The following is an 18729-nucleotide window of genomic DNA, read 5'->3' as shown; positions in this document are numbered from 1 at the left end:
AATTATTATATTTATTTTTTTAATTTAAATAAATATCCTTTTTAATGTAACGTTTGATCTCAATAAAATGTGTGGTATACGAAATTGGTAATAAATATTTGACACTTTTAACACTTTCTGTATTTATGACTTATTCATACATTAGTTGTGACCCAAATATCCTATTTATATGTGTGTTGCAGCGCACACAACACACGCACACTCCCCCCAGTTCTTTGTTTCTACAGTAATACAACCACATCGTTAACATCGAAAATCCCTCTGCTTTGCCCCTTGTTCCTTCTTCTTTTCTTCTTCCACCTCAGTAAGTAAACAATGGAAGCAATCCAATCTTTATCCCTCCGTCCATCTCCACTCTCCCCTCTTCAAAAAGACATCCCCCAATTCACAAATGTAAAGCCATTGGTTCCCAAGAAAAGGAGTAGACTTCCCTTTATATCAGCTTCTTCCACTGTGTCTGCACCCAAAAGAGAAACTGACCCAAAGAAAAGAGTGGTTATTACTGGGATGGGTCTTGTTTCCGTGTTTGGTAATGATGTTGATGCCTATTATGACAGACTTTTGGAGGGGGAAAGTGGGATTTCACTTATTGATCGTTTTGATGCTTCTAAGTTTCCTACTAGATTTGGTGGACAAATTCGTGGGTTTAGCTCTGATGGGTATATTGATGGCAAGAATGATAGGAGACTTGATGATTGTCTTAGGTATGCCATTGTTGCTGGCAAGAAAGGTCTTGAAAATGCAGATCTTGGTGGTGATAGATTAGGAAAGGTTTGTTTTTTTCGTCTTTCTTTTGTTGCTCTGATTTGGTTCTATCTGGCTGTCAAGATTTTGTGTTTTTGCTTTTGGTTTGATGGATTTGCTGGAATGGGGGATTGCATGATGTGCTTTTGGGTTGTGCTGTTTTGTTCATTTATTTTATGTTTATTCGAAGTTTTGGAGAATTTGGAGAAAATTGATTGCTGATTGAGTGTTTATTTTGGTATTTGTAGCTGGTTTTTATGCTATTTATTGCTTGTGTTTCATTTCTGTTTTCTCCAAAATGCTGAAATTGGGCTTTATTGACTGTATTAGAGATCACAACTGTGTAAAAATCTGAGTTCTGCAAGTGCATTTTGGAATACCTGAAGCAATCAAAGCTACTGTATAGTGCATTTGAAAAGCATTGATGTGAATACTTAAGATAGCTACTTGTTCAGCTTTAATTGTTTTTTCAAGATTTAGTTCTCTTCTGCATTACATGGCTCTAGGTTATTTATTTGTATATTCTTCCTGCAGATTGATAAGGAGCGAGCAGGGGTTCTTGTAGGAACAGGAATGGGTGGTCTTACGGTTTTCTCAGATGGTGTTCAAAATCTAATTGAAAAGGGTCATAGGAAAATTACTCCATTTTTTATTCCATATGCCATAACAAACATGGGCTCTGCTTTGCTTGGTATTGATCTTGGTTTTATGGGACCAAACTACTCAATCTCAACTGCTTGCGCTACCTCCAATTATTGTTTTTATGCTGCTGCGAATCATATTCGCAGGGGTGAAGCTGATTTGATGATTGCTGGTGGAACTGAAGCTGCCATAATACCTATTGGATTAGGAGGTTTTGTGGCATGCCGAGCTTTGTCTCAAAGGAATGATGATCCACAAACTGCTTCCAGGCCATGGGACAAAGAAAGAGATGGATTTGTTATGGGCGAGGGGGCTGGAGTCTTGGTAAGCGTCCTTCAAGTTATTATCATATTTTGGTTATAGGTAGTGCATCTAAGCTACCTTGAGCAAGTTATGTGTGGTCCAGTGTAGTTTGCTTTTTCATAAGTTGATTCCAATCCTGAAGCAACTAAATATGCAATACACTGCTGGGATTTCTTTCATTGCACTGTAGGCTGCATAATTTAGACCAAACACTAGAGATTAATGTCACTTTCATATAATCTACTCACCATTTGGGAAGTTATTATGGAGACTGAATGACATGCTTGGCAGGTGATGGAAAGTTTGGAGCATGCAATGAAACGAGGAGCACCAATAATTGCAGAGTATTTGGGTGGTGCAGTTAATTGTGATGCTTATCACATGACTGATCCCCGAGCTGATGGTCTTGGTGTTTCTTCATGTATTCTTAGCAGCCTTGAAGATGCTGGAGTGTCACCAGAAGAGGTATTTGCTTCTCTCTCTCCAATCAGTTGACGTTATACTATCATTGTATACTTAATAGTCAAAGAGAGGGGTAAAAGAAATGACGGAAAGACCAAATTACTCTAGATGTTCTGTTAAAAGCTTGGAAACTTATCAAAATGTTATCTTGGGGCTACCAAAACCATGGTCTGTCATATCTAGTACTTTTGCTTCTCAAAATTCTTCTTTTGTTGGGGAAAATGTTACAGTGGAGTAACTGTTGACATGAAAGAAATTTTTTCATGATACGTGGGCTTTGTTGGAGGATACTTTGTGTGTGTTTGTTCTAGTCTGAATGGGAGAAACTGTGCAAGTGAATCTTCTTTCTTTTATAGTTCATAAACAACCACTTTTAGCATCAGAATTTATACCATGCCAATTTTTTGCTCATAGATTCTTCCATCCGTGTCCCCTTTATCTCTTTGAGAAGAAAAAAAAAAGTTGTATGAGGTTTATTCTAAATTTCAGATTCCAAGTAAAGATTACTCTTCTCCCTCTTTACTAGATAAAGACCTCTATTGAGAGAAAAGGAAAGGTTACTATTCAATTTTAGTCATCAAGGCGTATGTTCACACTGCCGGCGATCAGGAAAAACATGGATTCTTTCACTGTTAACCACAATGGACCTAAAATGCTTGCAGAATGCAAATTAGATACTAAGCCCCCTATATGAAGGTATTTCAGAAGGCCTAGTGGATCTTTTACCATTGCCCCAAGTTTCCTATTATTTATGCCTTATCGTTTATCTTTTCAAATCCACTTCCATTGCACTGTTTTTCTACAACCAATCCATAAGTAGAGCTGTCGGAAACTTATTCCTCATGCCAACCTTCTCACTCACTGTGTTCATTCTTTTCACGCAACAAGGTGAGTTTTTCTATGCTTCCTTTTATCTTACAAAAGCACCTTTGCAATTGCTCAATTTCTTCTTCACCTAAGCTAGCATGGTGCAAGAGGGACACAAAACCTGTGGCAGGTTAGAGTACTCTATCAAAATCTGTTCGCCTCCAGATATATATCCACCCCAGTAACCTCCTGGTTTCAGTATGCACTATCTTATGAGGCACACGCAAGGCAATTGCTGATGCTACATGCTAGTATTGTGAGCCATGGATCAAGCCTTCCTTGTTATCAACTATTCCCGATTCTGAATCCACATTTTATCTGTTGATCCTGAGTAATGATACTAACACTGCTTATAACCGCGGCCTTTAGATACAGTAATTGCTTAGATCAGCGTGCTATCTTGTAAGGGTGCAGCTCTGTTGCCCTCAGTTTGCTCTAAGAAACTACGAACTTTCTTGTTTGTTCTTTACCATCTTTTAAAGGAACCGTAAGAACTTTCATTAATGAGAATGGAGAAATTTAAGTTAGATATAAAACCTTCTTCATTTTTCTCCAACCATTCTGTTGATGAATTAACGGAGTCCCACATTCACATTAGACAACAGAACCCTAGAATTATCCTTCTGCGTAGTACTCTTTGCGAGTGAAATTGAAAAGATCCTTTTTAGTTGTTCAAGCAGAAGGAGATATTGAGAATTCATATGGCCGGCAGCCGCTAGATCGGATTGAGCTTCGTCGTTGTCAATGACGAAACAGCCGAAAGTGAAATTTGCTGTTTATTTTGGTCATACGGAACTGTACAATCTAGTTTAAGTGGGTACTCGAAACATTCAGCTTCTGATAATCTGTTATAGTCTTTGGTGAAAGGTACGGAATGTGTAGTCTAGATTTTGCTAAAAGTTGAAGTTTCCGTTTGATTACTGAATTGATTTTCTCTCCTTTTTTTTTTTTCTCTTTTTAGGTTAACTACATTAATGCTCATGCAACTTCCACCATTGTTGGTGATCTAGCTGAGGTAAATGCTGTTAAGAAAGTTTTCAAGAACACCGCAGGAATCAAAATGAATGCAACCAAGGTAATTCTGTCTAAATTGTAATGCATCTCTTCATTTATTTCAAATTTATCAGTGTATTTGGCAGTATGATCATGTTTTAAGTTTTTCCCCATATTGTTCCAGTCTATGATAGGGCATTGCCTCGGTGCTGCTGGTGGACTGGAAGCTATCGCAACAATTAAAGCTATTACAACCGGCTGGGTGCATCCTTCAATTAACCAATTTGTATGTTGTTTTATATTTTCGGACTCGCATGTCAAATGTTGATTGTTATGCTCATTCTTCATTTGCAAATTGCAATTCTCTAATTCTAATGAATATTGCAGAATCCTGAGCCTTCTGTCGAGTTTGATACTGTTCCAAACAAAAAACAACAGCATGAAGTGAATGTTGGTAAGATGCGATTCTACTTTCTTCTTACTAATAAACAATTTGAAGAATGGTCCAAATAAATGCTCTAGATGTTTAGTGACATCAATTTCTTTCATATTCAGCTATCTCAAATTCTTTTGGTTTTGGTGGTCACAACTCTGTCGTCGCCTTTTCTGCATTCAAGCCTTAATTCCACGCGCCTCAGCTAGAGCAATCTTCTGTCATAATATCGAGGAATTTAGTGTGATACAACGTCTGTTTCATCTCGGTGTGGCAACTTGTTGGGCATGGCGGAGAGAGATGAACAATTGTCAATTCTTTTATGTACTAATAATTTTTAGCTTGTAGTTCATGAGTTATCGACATTTTGACTCCTTATATTAGCGTGGACCTTCCGAGTTTTGGTTAGACAACAATGCCATCAGTTTTGAATTATGCAAGAGATTTGAAAGATGCTATGGTCTTTTGAGATTAAGAGCTCTGTGATGGCAATTGATTAATTTTCCATTCAGTTTACAATTGGTTGGAGAGTGAAAATTTATCTTTTGACAAAAAAAAAATATATATTAAACAATCTCAATGAGGGAAGAGAGGTTGTTTCCGGAAGAAATAATTTAATTTCTGAAATATATTTTTGAGAAGATTTTTTTCATTATACATGCACTTGTTGGATTCAAGTCTACATACAATACACTCATGTGGTGAGGTTCTTCTCGAACCTTGTGCACAGCACACTCATGTGGTGAGGCCCTTCTCGAACCCTGTGCACATGGTGAGGTCCTTCTCGAATCCTATGCACAGCACACTCATGTGGTGAGGTCCTTCTCGAACCCTGTGCACAGCGGGAGTTTTAGTGCACCGGCTAGCTGACCTTTTACATGCACTTGCTACCCAAGTTGTATCAACAGCCATATTGGCAACTGTATTCATTTACTGTACCTTTTTCAAGTAGACGGGGGCATTTATGAAGAAATTATTTCTGGATATATTCTAAATCTAGAAATTCGATTCTATTCTTTCCCGATCAAACATCATCATAACATTATCTACAAGTTGAAATATAGAAGTAATAAATACTAATGTGAGCGGGTTGAGCTGTTTTTAAGTGGATTAAAATAAATTGAATTAATATGTTGGATCGAAATCTGTCAAATATTTGTCTTTGTCATAATGTGTGACTAAACTTTTCTACGTTTTGAGAAGCTTTCTCATGCATTAATTTGAGATGGCTGATTTAAATTATAAACCAAAATGACCCCCCTATTTCATTTGATGGCTTTCACATGTAACAATGCCACATCATACTGGAGAGTTCAAATCCAAAATGATTAGTCCATGATGTGGGAGAGTTCATTTAACTTAAAACACATAGTAATTTTTTAGTTTTAATCCAAAACAGAATAAGTATATACTCAAAGATGTGACATTGTGGTTAATGAGACGAAATCATAAACACATTAGATGGCTTTTTCTTGTTTGATAAAATTACTCGACATCTATAATTATAAAAAATAAAATATATTCAATAAAATAGTTGAAATCCTCACAAACTGAATCGGACATAATTGTCATTGAAAAAACAAAAAATCATCGAAAAAGCATATTTTTTTTATTTTTTTTGAAATAAAATATGTATGACTAAGAGATGTATAAGGTCACTACGAATCAAAATGGTTTACATTTAAAAATACTTACACAAATGCTTAAAGTAATGAATTCCTAAGTTGCATCTTAAATTTATCCAATATATCCAATAACATATTAAAATTCTGCGGATATTGAAATACCCCTGTATGTTATATATTTGAGTGGATCTTATCCCCTCCATGCCCCTGTATATTATGTAGCCGTTTGGCCATGAAAATTAAAAAAATTTAAAGTTTGTTATAAATATATTTACGTTATAGTGAATATCTATGAAGATCTATCAAGATTTACTTTGACATCTATTAAGATTTGAAGCATCCGTCTTTTACTCAGACTAGGAGTAAATTTTCTCTATAAATAGAGGGGTTTTGTTCATTGTATTTACAATCTTATGATGTCTCATCCCTCAAGAGAAGAAATAAGAATTACTCTCTCTATTCTCTCTACTCTTTTTCTTTATTCTTTCTTATTTTATAATGCGTTATCAGCACGAGACTCTGTCGAACAAGGACCATCATTCTTTACTAGAATATTCTTTGCAATGAAATCAGCATCATCGAGATGTCTCAAGGAATTAAGAGCAACAATCTAATACAGTAAGGTACACTTGTATCAATTTAGCAAAAGAATCACGTCCTGCCAAGATATTTTAGCCTATGGGTACTGTTTGGTACTCACGGAACCCTAATAAAAAGTATTTCTTTAATTCCTTGTTTATTTGTTTTTTAATAATTATTGTTGGATTTGATGGATCTAAGAAAAAATAATTGATTTGGAACTATTTATGTTTTAAATTTATTCCTCAAGAACAATATTATCAAAAGAGATGATAATATGTTGCGTTCAAGTTCCATCGATTTTTGCGTAAGACGCATTTATATGGATAAGACATTGAGTTTGAATCTCAATGCACCATATTAATAATATTATGATAGCTACGGCAAAATAATGGATATTTGGTGAAACATGTCTCATTAAATATGATTCATTCCTTGAATTGAATGTAGTAGCAATAAATCATATGTATGCCTCAATTTGCTTTTGTAGTAGCTATCATAATTTGATGCGCTTAAGGTATGATTATATTCCATTCCCGGGGAATGAGAAATTTATTAACGCAAACGTGCACTTGATTGTGATGGTATCATAACTCACCTCCGAATGAGATAGAATAACTTAAAAGGGTTATTTCAAAATCTACTTCTAAAGTAGTAAATCTAAAATTTATTCATGAAATAGTAAATCTGAAATTTACTAAAGAAAAAGGTACATGCCATGATAAACTTGAAGTTTGCTAGAATAAAAGTTCATAAATTGGCATGAACGATTCCAACATCTCAAAGATGTGTATACTGAGTATTGAACATATATTGAAGAATTCGAAAATTCTTCATGAACTTTAATGTTGCTTGTTCTCATGATAAGTTGGTTGGACCAACTAATATTGGGATTGGATCCCTTCAAATCTGAAAATTATAAAAGGTGAATAAGGGCTCGTTCACCTATCTTGTGATATGTTGAAAAGATGCATCAATAAGATAATCACATGTATATTCATTGTCAACCTGCAGTTTGACATTCATAAAATTGCTTGCTCAATAAAATTAAGTTAAGAACATAATTTTCAGATTGTGCAATCAAGAAAATTATCTTGATGATGATGGTTTGGCATTACATGCATTCGATAAATAGCTAAACCATCGCTAATGAGAACAAAGTTTCATATGTTGGTCTGGAATATGATATGTTGCATACAATAACACTTGTATGCATTAGACCAATAAATTATGATTATTTCTTCCCTCTTAATTGGTTCAAGGTCGGGAACCAATTATTCCATCTAATAATTTTGATGTGCGGTATACGATTAATGAATATACCATAATGCACAAAGATGAATTTCTCGAAGAAGTAGAGGATCCTCATCCAAAAGATAATTCAATTCAAATGCCTAAAGTATCTCATATTAAGCGCAAGTGCTATTAGTTTGTGTTCCTAAAGGATAGAGTCTATGCATGCGTGAAGCTTGGTAGACTAATCGGTTCCAAATGAAATAGTTCTTGAAAAATTAGGAGTAAATAATCATAATAAGAAGGCAATGAGCTCTTGAAGAGCCTACAACATAACACTTCATGAAACCTTATGTAAGGTTCATGTACCTGAAAATAATAAAGTGATTAGATCTCAAAATATTATGTCGCATTATGAATTCATCAATATATTTGACACAATATTGTGAAAGATTATGAGGATCTAATTCTACGTTTATTTAAGCATACTGACGTAAAAACATTCATCAAGTGACATGAAAGGATGCATCTTGGTAAGTATTAAACTTATTTGATTTGCATTCCAGATATTTGAAGATGTCACTCATGAAATGTTGAATATTGTCACTTGACAAAACTTATGTGAAAAAACTTTTAAGGATTCAAAATGCTTGAAGCATAGAAAAGTTTCTGAAAAACTTATTTATAATCCTTATATTTGTATAAGCTTATTGCTTGAACATCATTGGAACTCTTGGAGAGTTTTCAAAGTAATAGATTATTTGCTGAAATTCGAAATATATTGAATTGGATTGGTTATGAAGTACCATATCTTAGTGCAATTATATACTCATGTACCTTACAGATACTACAAGGCGTATAGCCTTTTCAGTCAATTTGTTAGCAAGGTATATTTCTGCTCCTACTATGAGACATCAAAATGGGATAAAACACATGAGTTTGTTTTATTCTAAAGATTGCAGTCCCAATTTTATTGGTCATGCTGATGTTGGGTATTTATCTGACCCGCATAAAGCTCGATCTCAAATAGGTTATATGTTCATATGTGGTGGTACTGCCATATCTTGGAGATATACAAAACAGTCTATCGTAGCCACTTCATTGAATCATGCTGAGATAATAGCTATTCATGAAGCAAGCTGAGAATGTGCATGGTTGAGGTCTATGATACATCTCATTCGAGAAAAATGTGGTGTGAAATATGACAATCTACCCACAATTTTATATAGAGATAATTCAACATACATAGCACATCTTAAGGGAGGATTCATAAATGGAGATAGAACGAAACACATTTTGCCAAAACTTTTCTACATACATGAGCTACAAAATGATGATGATATTAACGTGCAACAGATTCGTTCAACTGACAATGTGACTGACTTATTCACTAAATCTTCTCCAAATACAACTTTCAAGAAGATGCTGCACAAGATCAAGATACAAAGGTCAAGGATGTTCTCATTAGGGGGAGTTAATACGCGCTGTACTCTTTTTTTCCTTACGAGGTTTTGTCCCACTGGGTTTTTCTTGTAAACTTTTTAATGAGGCAGCCGAAATGCGTATTATTAGAGATGTGTACTCTTTTTCCTTCACTAGATTTTTTTTCTACTGAGTTTTTTCTAGTAAGGTTTTAGCGAGGCACATTATCTACCAATTAGACATTCAGGGGGAGTGTTATAAATGTATTTACATTATAGTGAATGTCTATCAACATCTACTTTGATATCTATTAGGATTTGAAGCATCCATCTTTTACTCAAATTAGGAGTAAATTTTCCCTATAAATAGAGGAGTTTTGTTCATTGTATTTACAATCTTATGATCTCTCATCTTTCAAGAGAAGAAATAAGAATCGCTCTCTCTATTCTCTCTACTCTTCTTCTTTATTCTTTCTTGTTTTATAACAAAGTTGTAATTGTGTTTGACCATGTCTTTTTAAAAGATTTTTTTTTAAATATAATTTTATGCCCCCAACTTTTAAGAATTATCAAAATCACCGAATGACTAATTTACCTACTAACATATAATCAAATGTGATTCTTTTATATAGACACTTCCATTACTCGAATCAAGTTTGCATTAACGAAGAAAATAGCACTCGAGAACAGAGATTAACAACTACTGACTCTCTTAACAAACATCAGAACTACAGGAGATAGAATAATTGATTTGGATAATTGGTTTAGACGCATCATTTGTTTTCTGATTTGGATCGTTACTAGTTCCTCGCTTGTTCTCAAATAACTTTTCAGTTTTTCCAATTGCAAGAATTAACTCAAGCTGTTGAAACAAAATTGAAGAAAGATAATGGAAAAATGTTTAATCAGCTGAAATGTAGAAATTGAAGAAAGATAGAGTTTGAATAAAATTGAAGAAAGATAATGCAAAAATGTCTTAGATGCAATCTCACTGAAAGATGGTGATATTTTATATTAATCACTGTTCAATCGATAATTATGGAAAAAAAATCATCATTAATTGCATCAGTGACTAAACACTTGAAACTTTTAAACATTATAAGTTTTTTTATAAAATAAAAATAAAAATTGGGGTTATATGTAATAATAATAATAAAAAAATAAAATTGGAGTTGAAAAACTGTGATAAAACTAAAAATATGTTTTCACTTTTCAAAAAATAATTTTTGAATTTTTATGCCAAACACCACAACTTTAATAAAGTGATTCTTTTTTCGGAAAAAAATTATTTTTTATGACCAAACGACTTCTATATTTGGTAGGCTGTATAAGAATCGTGCAAAATATGATATATTAATAATGCTTATTTTAGTTATGTTTGTATTAATAATGCTTGCATTTTTCCTATGCAGTATTTTAGTTTGATGTATTAAAAATAACATGAATTGCATATTTTTTTTATATATAAAATATTGTCTATAAATATGGTGGAAATGATGTGAAAAAGATTATGAGGAACAATTGTGACTTTAACTATATAAAGCATGCATTAGCATCCATTGCATTACTAATACCAGAATTTTCATTCATTAATAATACACTCCTTAATACTAAATAGAATGTATAACTAATTCAAGTATTAGTAATACATAGAATAAAAAAAAAATGTATCAAATAAAATCTTATATAAAATTAATATATACATTATTTTTTTTAATACACTCTGCTCTCGACTCCTAAGTGGTGCGTGCTTCACATAAATCAACTTTGAATCGATTTAGAATTAGGAGGAAAAGTTTCATTTCAAATACTTTTAGGTATATATACTATAATCGAATTCTAGGGCTCGTTTGGCAATGAGTTTTTATTTTTTAAACTTTATGTCAAATACAATTCTAAGGCCTCGTTTGATCATGAAAATCATAATTTTTTAAAGTTAGAGTTGGAGTTGTGTTTGACCATGAATATAGATTAAAATTGTTTTTGAAATTTTGTGAGAGAAATATCAAATGGAAAAAGTGAAAACAAGTTTACTTGTTTTCACTTTTTCAACTACAATTTCAAAATTGTATTTGAAATTTTTATGGCCAAACACATACAACACTTTTTCACTAAACTTGTTTTCACTTTTTCAACTACAATTTCAAAATTGTATTTGAAATTTTTATGGCCAAACACATACAACACTTTTTCACTAAATTGAAATAAATTTTCAAAAAGGGTAAAAACTTCTCATGGCTAAACGATTACTAAGTTGATGTTTGATCATGGGAACTTTAAATACAACTTGAAATTTTATTTTAAAAAGTGAAAAATAAGAAAAAGTTATTTTCATTTTTTTCTATTTCCTCTCTCTTACAAAAATTTTAAAAATAACTTCAATTATGCTAATGAACAAACACAACTTCAATTTCTAAAATTTTACTTTTCATGGTCAAACGCTCACTTGTCATTGAAGTTTTTGGACAAATTCGAGATACAACTTGTGCATTTTCTCTTTTTGAAAATAGCATATATATTAAATATTACTCATTGTCCCAATCGTTTGATCATGAAAATAATAATTTTAAAGAGTTAGACTTAGAGTTGATTGTGTTTGACGATGCATGTAAATTGAAGTTGTTTTTAAAATTTTGTGAAAAAAATAGAAGTAAAAAAAGTGAAAACACCTCTTTCTTGTTTTACTTTTTTCAAAAATAGGTAGTTTAAAATTAAATTATTATTAAATATAGAATTATATTATTCTTTTTAGAAGTTAAATTAAAAAATAAAAAAAGAAAGAAGAAGAGAAAGGCCCTCCTTCCCGCCAACCTCAACCCTTTACTTCCCGCCAAAATCTCAACCCTAAATCCCAAAGTAAAGGCGAACTCACATTTTCGACCTTCGCCACTCTCTTCCCTGCTCTGCTCTCTCTCTCTCTCTCTCTCTCTCTCTCAAACACATACACACACACATTCTTTCTCAGTCAGCAATGGATCTAAGCGACGAGGTCAGAGCTTCGCACAAGCGAACTTTCCTCAAGTTCTTTGAACAAACTGTAAGTATTTCTCCTTTCTGTTCCCTTTCTTCACTCGACGGACTCTGCGTTCGACTTTTGTTTGTTTGTTTTTTTGCTTTTTGTTGATTCTTTTTTGTTTGCAGGAATTGGACACTGAGCTGAAGAAGGAATTTGAATCTATGATTAACAACAATAGGCGTCGTGTTATTATGGACCTCTCTGATTTCTATAATGACAGAGAAGGCTCGGATTTGGCTCGCAGGTTTAATCCCTTTTCATTAGTTTTACTGATGTAATTTGGCTCCATTAGTTTGAGGAAAAAAAAATGAAGAGTGGGTTTGTGGTTGTGTTTTGAAACTGAAGTAATATCTAGGCTTGTTGGTTTGGTTTTTCCCGTTTGTTTGGATTTTAGGTTCAATTTGAGGTGAAAATGTTGTAAAAAACAAATTTTAAGTGGGCATTTGGTCGTGAAAATTGTGAATATTTGAAGATGTGGATTTTGTTTTCATAGTGAAAAATGATATTTGAAAATTGGAGTTGTTTTTCGATTTTTCGGAGTAATTTGGAGTGAAATATAGTGAATACAGTTTTTAGGTGTTTTTCAAATTCTTGAAAAACTTTTCTTCAATTTTTGATGGCCATACTTGTTTTCTGGAGTTCAGCTTCATGAAAAGGTATACAATTTTCTTGGCCAAACACTCCTTAACATTTTCCAAGTATTGCAGTCTACCTGGGGTTATTGATATTAGTGGTCCAGTTTGTAAATTTCTTCTTTTATTGAAATGTGTAGGCTTCTTCAGAATCCAAGTGAGTATATGCAACCGTTGGTTGATGCTTTAACCGATATGATCCGGACCTATAACCCCAAGTACCTTAAAGAAGGAGAGCAAGTCTTGGTTGGGTTTACTGGTCCTTTTGTTTCAAGGAGAGTAACTCCAAGAGAGCTGTTGTCCCGTTTCATTGGTTCCATGGTCTGCGTTGAAGGCATTGTTACCAAGTGTAAGACTTGATGCTTATACTGCTCATTTCTAGCTCATATCTACTTTGATATGGTGATATTATGTCAGGGTATAAATATTTACATCTTAAGTTTATCATATTTACTTTTGCATCGATAGTTTTGCCAATGAAAGAAGATCACTGAATTATTTTTGATTGATGGACCTTAGATTCACTCCATTGGAGTTGGAGCCTCCTGAGTGAGTAGGAAGGCCTATAACGTTTCTGTCATTTGGTTTTGCAAGTATTGGTGATTTAGGGATCATCGCAAAAACTTTGAATACTTTTTTTTTTCAAAATGCTTTTATCATGGTAAAAGCAATAAAAATTGGGAACCATTTACCTGGTGTCGTAGTTGTTGTATGCTGCAATAGTCTGGGTGTGATGATACAACTAATATGTGTCTTACAATTGTATGTTAGCAGCAAGTTTCCATTTGAAATGACATCTGAAACATATTCATGTCCATTTGACAGGTTAAGACATATATATGTCCAGTGAATAAGTTAAGGTGATTTAGTAGTTGTTTCATGTGGCCATCTCTATATAAGTACCAGTTGCTAGTAAAGGGATGATGAACACTGTACTAGGACTGCAGTACTAGTGTCGTATGGTTCAACTTATTAAGTAGAAGGATAATTGATTTCTTAAAAGCTGGATAGGACATGCTATGCATATTTTGTCCATTTTTTATTGGTGATTACTATGTCCCTTGTTATCCGAAAAATGCATCATGTTAGAAGTATCTTAGATGTATAGTAGTTTCAGTAACTAGTGTGCAGTTTGCTGGTATTAAAATGTGAAAACTTATAATGCGCCGTGAAACAAAAATTGCTTATAAATTCTCAGTTTTGGTGGATTTATCTTTTGATCTACTACTACTCTTCTCATACTTTCTGTTCCAACTTATTGAGTTATGGATATTTATTTGATAGCACAATTGAAGCATAAAATACTGGAATTGTGATTGTCAGAATTTGTGCCATAGTGGTGACTGGAGTGTGGTCCTCGTTTCTTTGGCGCTATACTTGCGTCTTTTCTTCTAAATGGACCGTAAGGCCAATAATTTGCAAGCTTCCTTCTTCCTGATGTACCCAATTGAAGTACAAGGGTTTGAACTTCATCCAATTGTGCTTTTTTTTTTTCCAAAACTGAACATAGCTAATCCTTTAGCTTCCTATATCACCAAATTAATGATTAGGCATAGTTGATAACAATACAGAGAATTGATATCAAACATAATAAAATATGCCAGACATCATTAGTTAACTGTGCTTTTGTCTGTTGCTTTGTTTCATTATTAACATCCATTTTCTACTTGGTTATTCCTGCTCATATTTGCAATCCGAAGTATTTGCTAATATAAAACATATGTTCTTTTGTTATTTCTTGTTCTTTACTACTGAAATATGTGTCTAAATTTCATTCTCTTATCAAAGAGAAACATGAGTTACATTGATTCTAGGCACAGATTTCATCTGTCATCAAGTGAAGTTTTTGAGTTATAAATCATCTTCTTGTTTTGTATTGAGTCCTTAGCTTGGATTCCACTTTGGAATTTGACCGTTTTAATATAATTTATTAATGAAAGCTGCTATTTTCAACATCTATAGGCTCTCTTGTGAGACCAAAGGTTGTAAAGAGTGTCCACTTTTGTCCAACAACTGAGAAATTTACGGCCCGTGAATACAGAGATATCACTTCAAATGTTGGTCTGCCAACTGGTTCTGTGTATCCGACACGGGTAATGATGGATTGATTTAGGTTTCAGTTTTGGCCTTCTCTTTTTGTTTAGCAAGACGAAATTTTACAAGAATGATTATGTTGCAGGATGATAATGGCAATTTGCTAGTTACTGAGTATGGGTTATGCACATATAAAGATCATCAAACTTTATCAATGCAAGAGGTGCCTGAAAATTCTGCACCTGGTCAACTTCCTCGAACAGTGGATATAGTTGTGGAGGATGATCTTGTTGATTCATGCAAGCCTGGAGATCGTGTAGCAGTTGTTGGGGTATACAAAGCTCTTCCTAGTAAAAGCCAAGGAAGCATGAATGGGGTATTCAGGTAGTGTGTTTAAAGTAAAATACTGCTTTGTTGCCCTTAGAATAGCTAAGTGTTGTTTCCTATATGTAATCCTGTCCATGGATTATGTTGTGCAGAACAATCCTCATAGCTAACAACGTGTCTCTCCTGAACAAGTCAGCAAGTGCGCCAAACTACACAGAGAAAGTCCTGAAAGACATCAAGAATATTTCTGTTAAAGATGATACTTTTGATCTTCTTGCCAATTCACTGGCACCATCTATTTATGGGCATTTGTGGATAAAGAAGGCAGTTATTCTGCTCATGCTCGGTGGAATTGAAAAGAACTTGAAAAATGGAACTCACTTAAGAGGGTAAGATAAGCTCTTTTGCCTTTACTCACGCTACCTTTTGCTGTGCTTTAGCACCTTTGCAGGCATTACTGCTTGGCCATGTGAAGCCTTTTTTATCTTTAGTTGATTCAGACAATTATCATACTTCTTTTGCTGTATAGTTATTCCTCTATCTGAGATTGATTCTTGGGGTCTCACAGCAATCATTTTTTACTGTATTTAGTGATATAAACATGATGATGGTTGGTGATCCATCTGTTGCCAAGTCTCAGCTGCTGAGAGCAATTATGAATATTGCTCCATTAGCAATATCAACTACTGGTCGTGGGTCTTCCGGAGTTGGTTTGACAGCTGCAGTTACTTCTGATCAAGAAACAGGTAAATTTGTTTTTACAAAAGCAGAATCCACATTGTAATTGAAGTAAACTGACAAATATGTACTTGGAAATAGGAGAAAAAAGGCTAGAAGCTGGTGCCATGGTACTTGCCGACAGAGGTGTTGTTTGCATTGATGAGTTTGATAAAATGAATGATCAAGATCGAGTTGCTATACATGAAGTTATGGAACAGCAGACTGTAACCATTGCTAAAGCAGGAATCCACGCATCCTTGAATGCTCGATGCAGTGTAGTTGCAGCTGCAAATCCCATATATGGTTCTGTAAGTTCTTTCAAAACGGGTCTACCTAAATGTGTTAGCCTTAAGATGTGTATCATTTGACTTTTCTATACCATCTCGGTTTTTGACAGTATGACCGCTCATTAACTCCAACGAAGAACATTGGACTTCCAGACTCTTTGCTCTCTCGTTTTGATTTGTTGTTTATTGTTCTGGATCAAATGGATCCTGGGGTTGATCGTCAAATTTCGGAGCATGTTTTGCGCATGCATCGGTATCGTTCTCCAATAGATGGAGGTAGGTTGGCAGTTATGTTTGAAAATCTTCATGCATTGCGTTCTCCTTTATGTATGAATGAAGGGAATCTATTTTACTTTTTAGGTAGCTCAACATTAGATAATGATTCAAGGTATGAAGAGCAAAATGACAAGGAAGAAATGCCTGTCTATGTTAAGTATAATCGGATGCTACACGGTAGAAATTCAAACCGGCGTAAAAAGGATACACTGACCATCCAGTTTCTCAAGACATACATTCATTATGCAAAAAACAGGATTCATCCTGAGCTGACTGATGAGGTAATCCAGCTTAACTTATGCACTTCTATAATAGCATCGGTACTTTTTTGTGCAGGAGTAACTTTTTTATGCCTTGGGAATTTTAACTTTGAAATCCTCTTTTAAGATTAAGCTTTAATAAACCTTGGGCATATCTTAGCTTCGTCTCACATTAACGTTGCTCAATGTGCTGCTCCCTTGCTGATATTTATAATGATAACCATTTGTAGGCATCTGATACCATAGCTACTGCTTATGCAGAGCTTAGGAGTGCCAGTACAAATGCGAAGGTTTGGTATTTTATATCTGATATACAGATAACTATCTTGTTATGTTCTCTGTGTGATGTAATTGATTTGTCTGAATTTCCAATAGACTGGGGGAGGAACACTTCCAATTACTGCCAGAACTTTGGAAACAATTATTCGGCTCTCAACTGCCCATGCCAAGTTGAAGTTGAGAAGACAGGTGAAAAATTATTTGATTTGAAATTATATAAATATTGCATTCATCCATATATGACTGCTTAGGACTAGAGGTTCACTGAGTTTGTTCTAGTTTCATTCTTTCTGTGGTTAACTGCAATGAATGGATTTTCTTTTGCTCTATTTTTTAAACATCTTTTTTGGCAGGTTTTGAAGTCTGATGTAGAAGCTGCTCTTCAAGTTCTACATTTTGCGATATACCATCAAGAACTGACTGAGATGGAGGAACGTGAGCAAGAAAGAGAAAAGGAATTGGTGAAGAATCGCAGCACTGACCATGATGCTGGTAATAATGCTTCATCTCGTAAACGCAGAGCTGAGAGTGATGCTGGTGATGAACCAGCTCATCATGAAGCTGGGGGAGTTGGGTGAGTTACTAACTAAATTTTACATGCTTCAGCTGCTATCAATTTTTTGACTTGGGTATGCTACAGGTGTGGTTTTCTGATAACTGTAAGTTTTTCCATCAAGTAAACCAAAGTGTATTGCAGCTCCCTCACTATTAATTCCTTTGATGATTATCTATATGGTGTTAGTTCATTTTATCTATTACAATGTTTCCTTCTAATATTAATGTTTCTAAAGTGTTCTTTTGCATTCTTTTGGTAAAGTGGCAGTGATGCAATGGAAACTGATGATACTCCGGCTGCTGAAATCAGCATATCTCCTGAGAGGTCTGTGTAATTAACTAATTGATTATTGCATGCATTTCTTTGCATTTCTTTGAACTCCGTGATAGATGTCAATTATGGAATCTAACATCTATGAACTTGCAGATTGCAAGAATTCAGTGCAACACTTGGTAGGCACCGGAACTTACAACATGTGGAACAAATTCCAGTTGCCGATGTGGAGAGTGTTGTCAACAATGGGGCGGCTGTACCTTACTCAAAGGCAGAGATAGAGAAATTATTACAGGTATGCAAGTCTTCTGGGTACAAGTTTCTTTACTTCCGAGTTCCAAATGAATGTGTAGATTACCTCTTTTTTCACTATTAGGCAACACTGAAATGTGTATCACTTGGATACCATAGTTTTTGAAGGTTAAATAGCTAATATTGGAAAATGCTTTAATGTGCAGATGATGCAAGAGAAAGACCAATTGTGGATACACAGTGATACCAATGTAGTTTACTTCATGTAAATCGGTCCAATTGTAGCTCCAAGTGCAGTTGTCTCCTCTCTGATGGAATGTCCAAGCTTAAGTATATGCAGGATACTATTTGTTGTTGAACCATAACTTCTCATATGTTTCTGATTGTAGTTGTATGGTATTCCTCTATTTAAACCCCACTTTTGACATTCAGATGTAGATCTGATAAAGCATATGAATCCTACTTTTTCTGTTTTACTGAATCCAAATGGGTAATGCATTATGTATTTCAATTTA

The 18729-nt window shown here is 34.2% G+C and overlaps 2 protein-coding genes across 3 annotated transcripts; both read left to right on the top strand.

Moving 5' to 3' along the window:
* The first annotated feature begins 120 nt into the window (after positions 1 to 120).
* On the top strand, positions 121 to 4919 carry LOC107859130 (3-oxoacyl-[acyl-carrier-protein] synthase I, chloroplastic). The gene is made up of 7 exons (XM_016704037.2): positions 121 to 771; positions 1279 to 1710; positions 1981 to 2154; positions 3980 to 4093; positions 4196 to 4297; positions 4399 to 4465; positions 4567 to 4919. The coding sequence occupies exons 1-7, from the start codon at positions 316 to 318 to the stop codon at positions 4632 to 4634; spliced, it is 1413 nt and encodes a 470-aa protein (XP_016559523.1). The 5' UTR covers positions 121 to 315; the 3' UTR covers positions 4635 to 4919.
* A 7184-nt stretch (positions 4920 to 12103) lies between these two features.
* LOC107859131 (DNA replication licensing factor MCM3 homolog 2) lies at positions 12104 to 18729 on the top strand. 2 transcript variants are annotated; one of them, XM_016704038.2, is made up of 16 exons: positions 12104 to 12339; positions 12444 to 12562; positions 13091 to 13299; positions 14913 to 15043; positions 15130 to 15368; positions 15464 to 15700; positions 15903 to 16057; positions 16131 to 16339; positions 16429 to 16594; positions 16679 to 16875; positions 17085 to 17144; positions 17230 to 17322; positions 17487 to 17707; positions 17951 to 18013; positions 18116 to 18257; positions 18421 to 18729. In XM_016704038.2, the coding sequence occupies exons 1-16, from the start codon at positions 12274 to 12276 to the stop codon at positions 18481 to 18483; spliced, it is 2370 nt and encodes a 789-aa protein (XP_016559524.1). In that variant the 5' UTR covers positions 12104 to 12273; the 3' UTR covers positions 18484 to 18729. The 2 variants fall into 2 exon arrangements, with proteins under 2 accessions (XP_016559524.1, XP_016559525.1); XM_016704039.2 differs by having other exon boundaries at positions 12120 to 12339; positions 17957 to 18013.

This window comes from Capsicum annuum, chromosome 2, assembly GCF_002878395.1.
Source record: "Capsicum annuum cultivar UCD-10X-F1 chromosome 2, UCD10Xv1.1, whole genome shotgun sequence".
Taxonomy (NCBI): domain Eukaryota; kingdom Viridiplantae; phylum Streptophyta; class Magnoliopsida; order Solanales; family Solanaceae; genus Capsicum; species Capsicum annuum.
This window is presented reverse-complemented; position numbering and strand designations above follow the sequence as displayed.

Coding starts and splice junctions, on each gene's coding strand:
- LOC107859130 (XM_016704037.2), top strand. CDS start 316: ATGGAAGCAATCCAATCTTTATCCCTCCGTCCATCTCCACTCTCCCCT. Junction 772..1,278: donor GTGGTGATAGATTAGGAAAG/GTTTGTTTTTTT, acceptor TTCTTCCTGCAG/ATTGATAAGGAGCGAGCAGG. Junction 4,298..4,398: donor ATCCTTCAATTAACCAATTT/GTATGTTGTTTT, acceptor TGAATATTGCAG/AATCCTGAGCCTTCTGTCGA.
- LOC107859131 (XM_016704038.2), top strand. CDS start 12,274: ATGGATCTAAGCGACGAGGTCAGAGCTTCGCACAAGCGAACTTTCCTC. Junction 16,058..16,130: donor TACTTCTGATCAAGAAACAG/GTAAATTTGTTT, acceptor ACTTGGAAATAG/GAGAAAAAAGGCTAGAAGCT. Junction 17,708..17,950: donor CATGAAGCTGGGGGAGTTGG/GTGAGTTACTAA, acceptor CTTTTGGTAAAG/TGGCAGTGATGCAATGGAAA.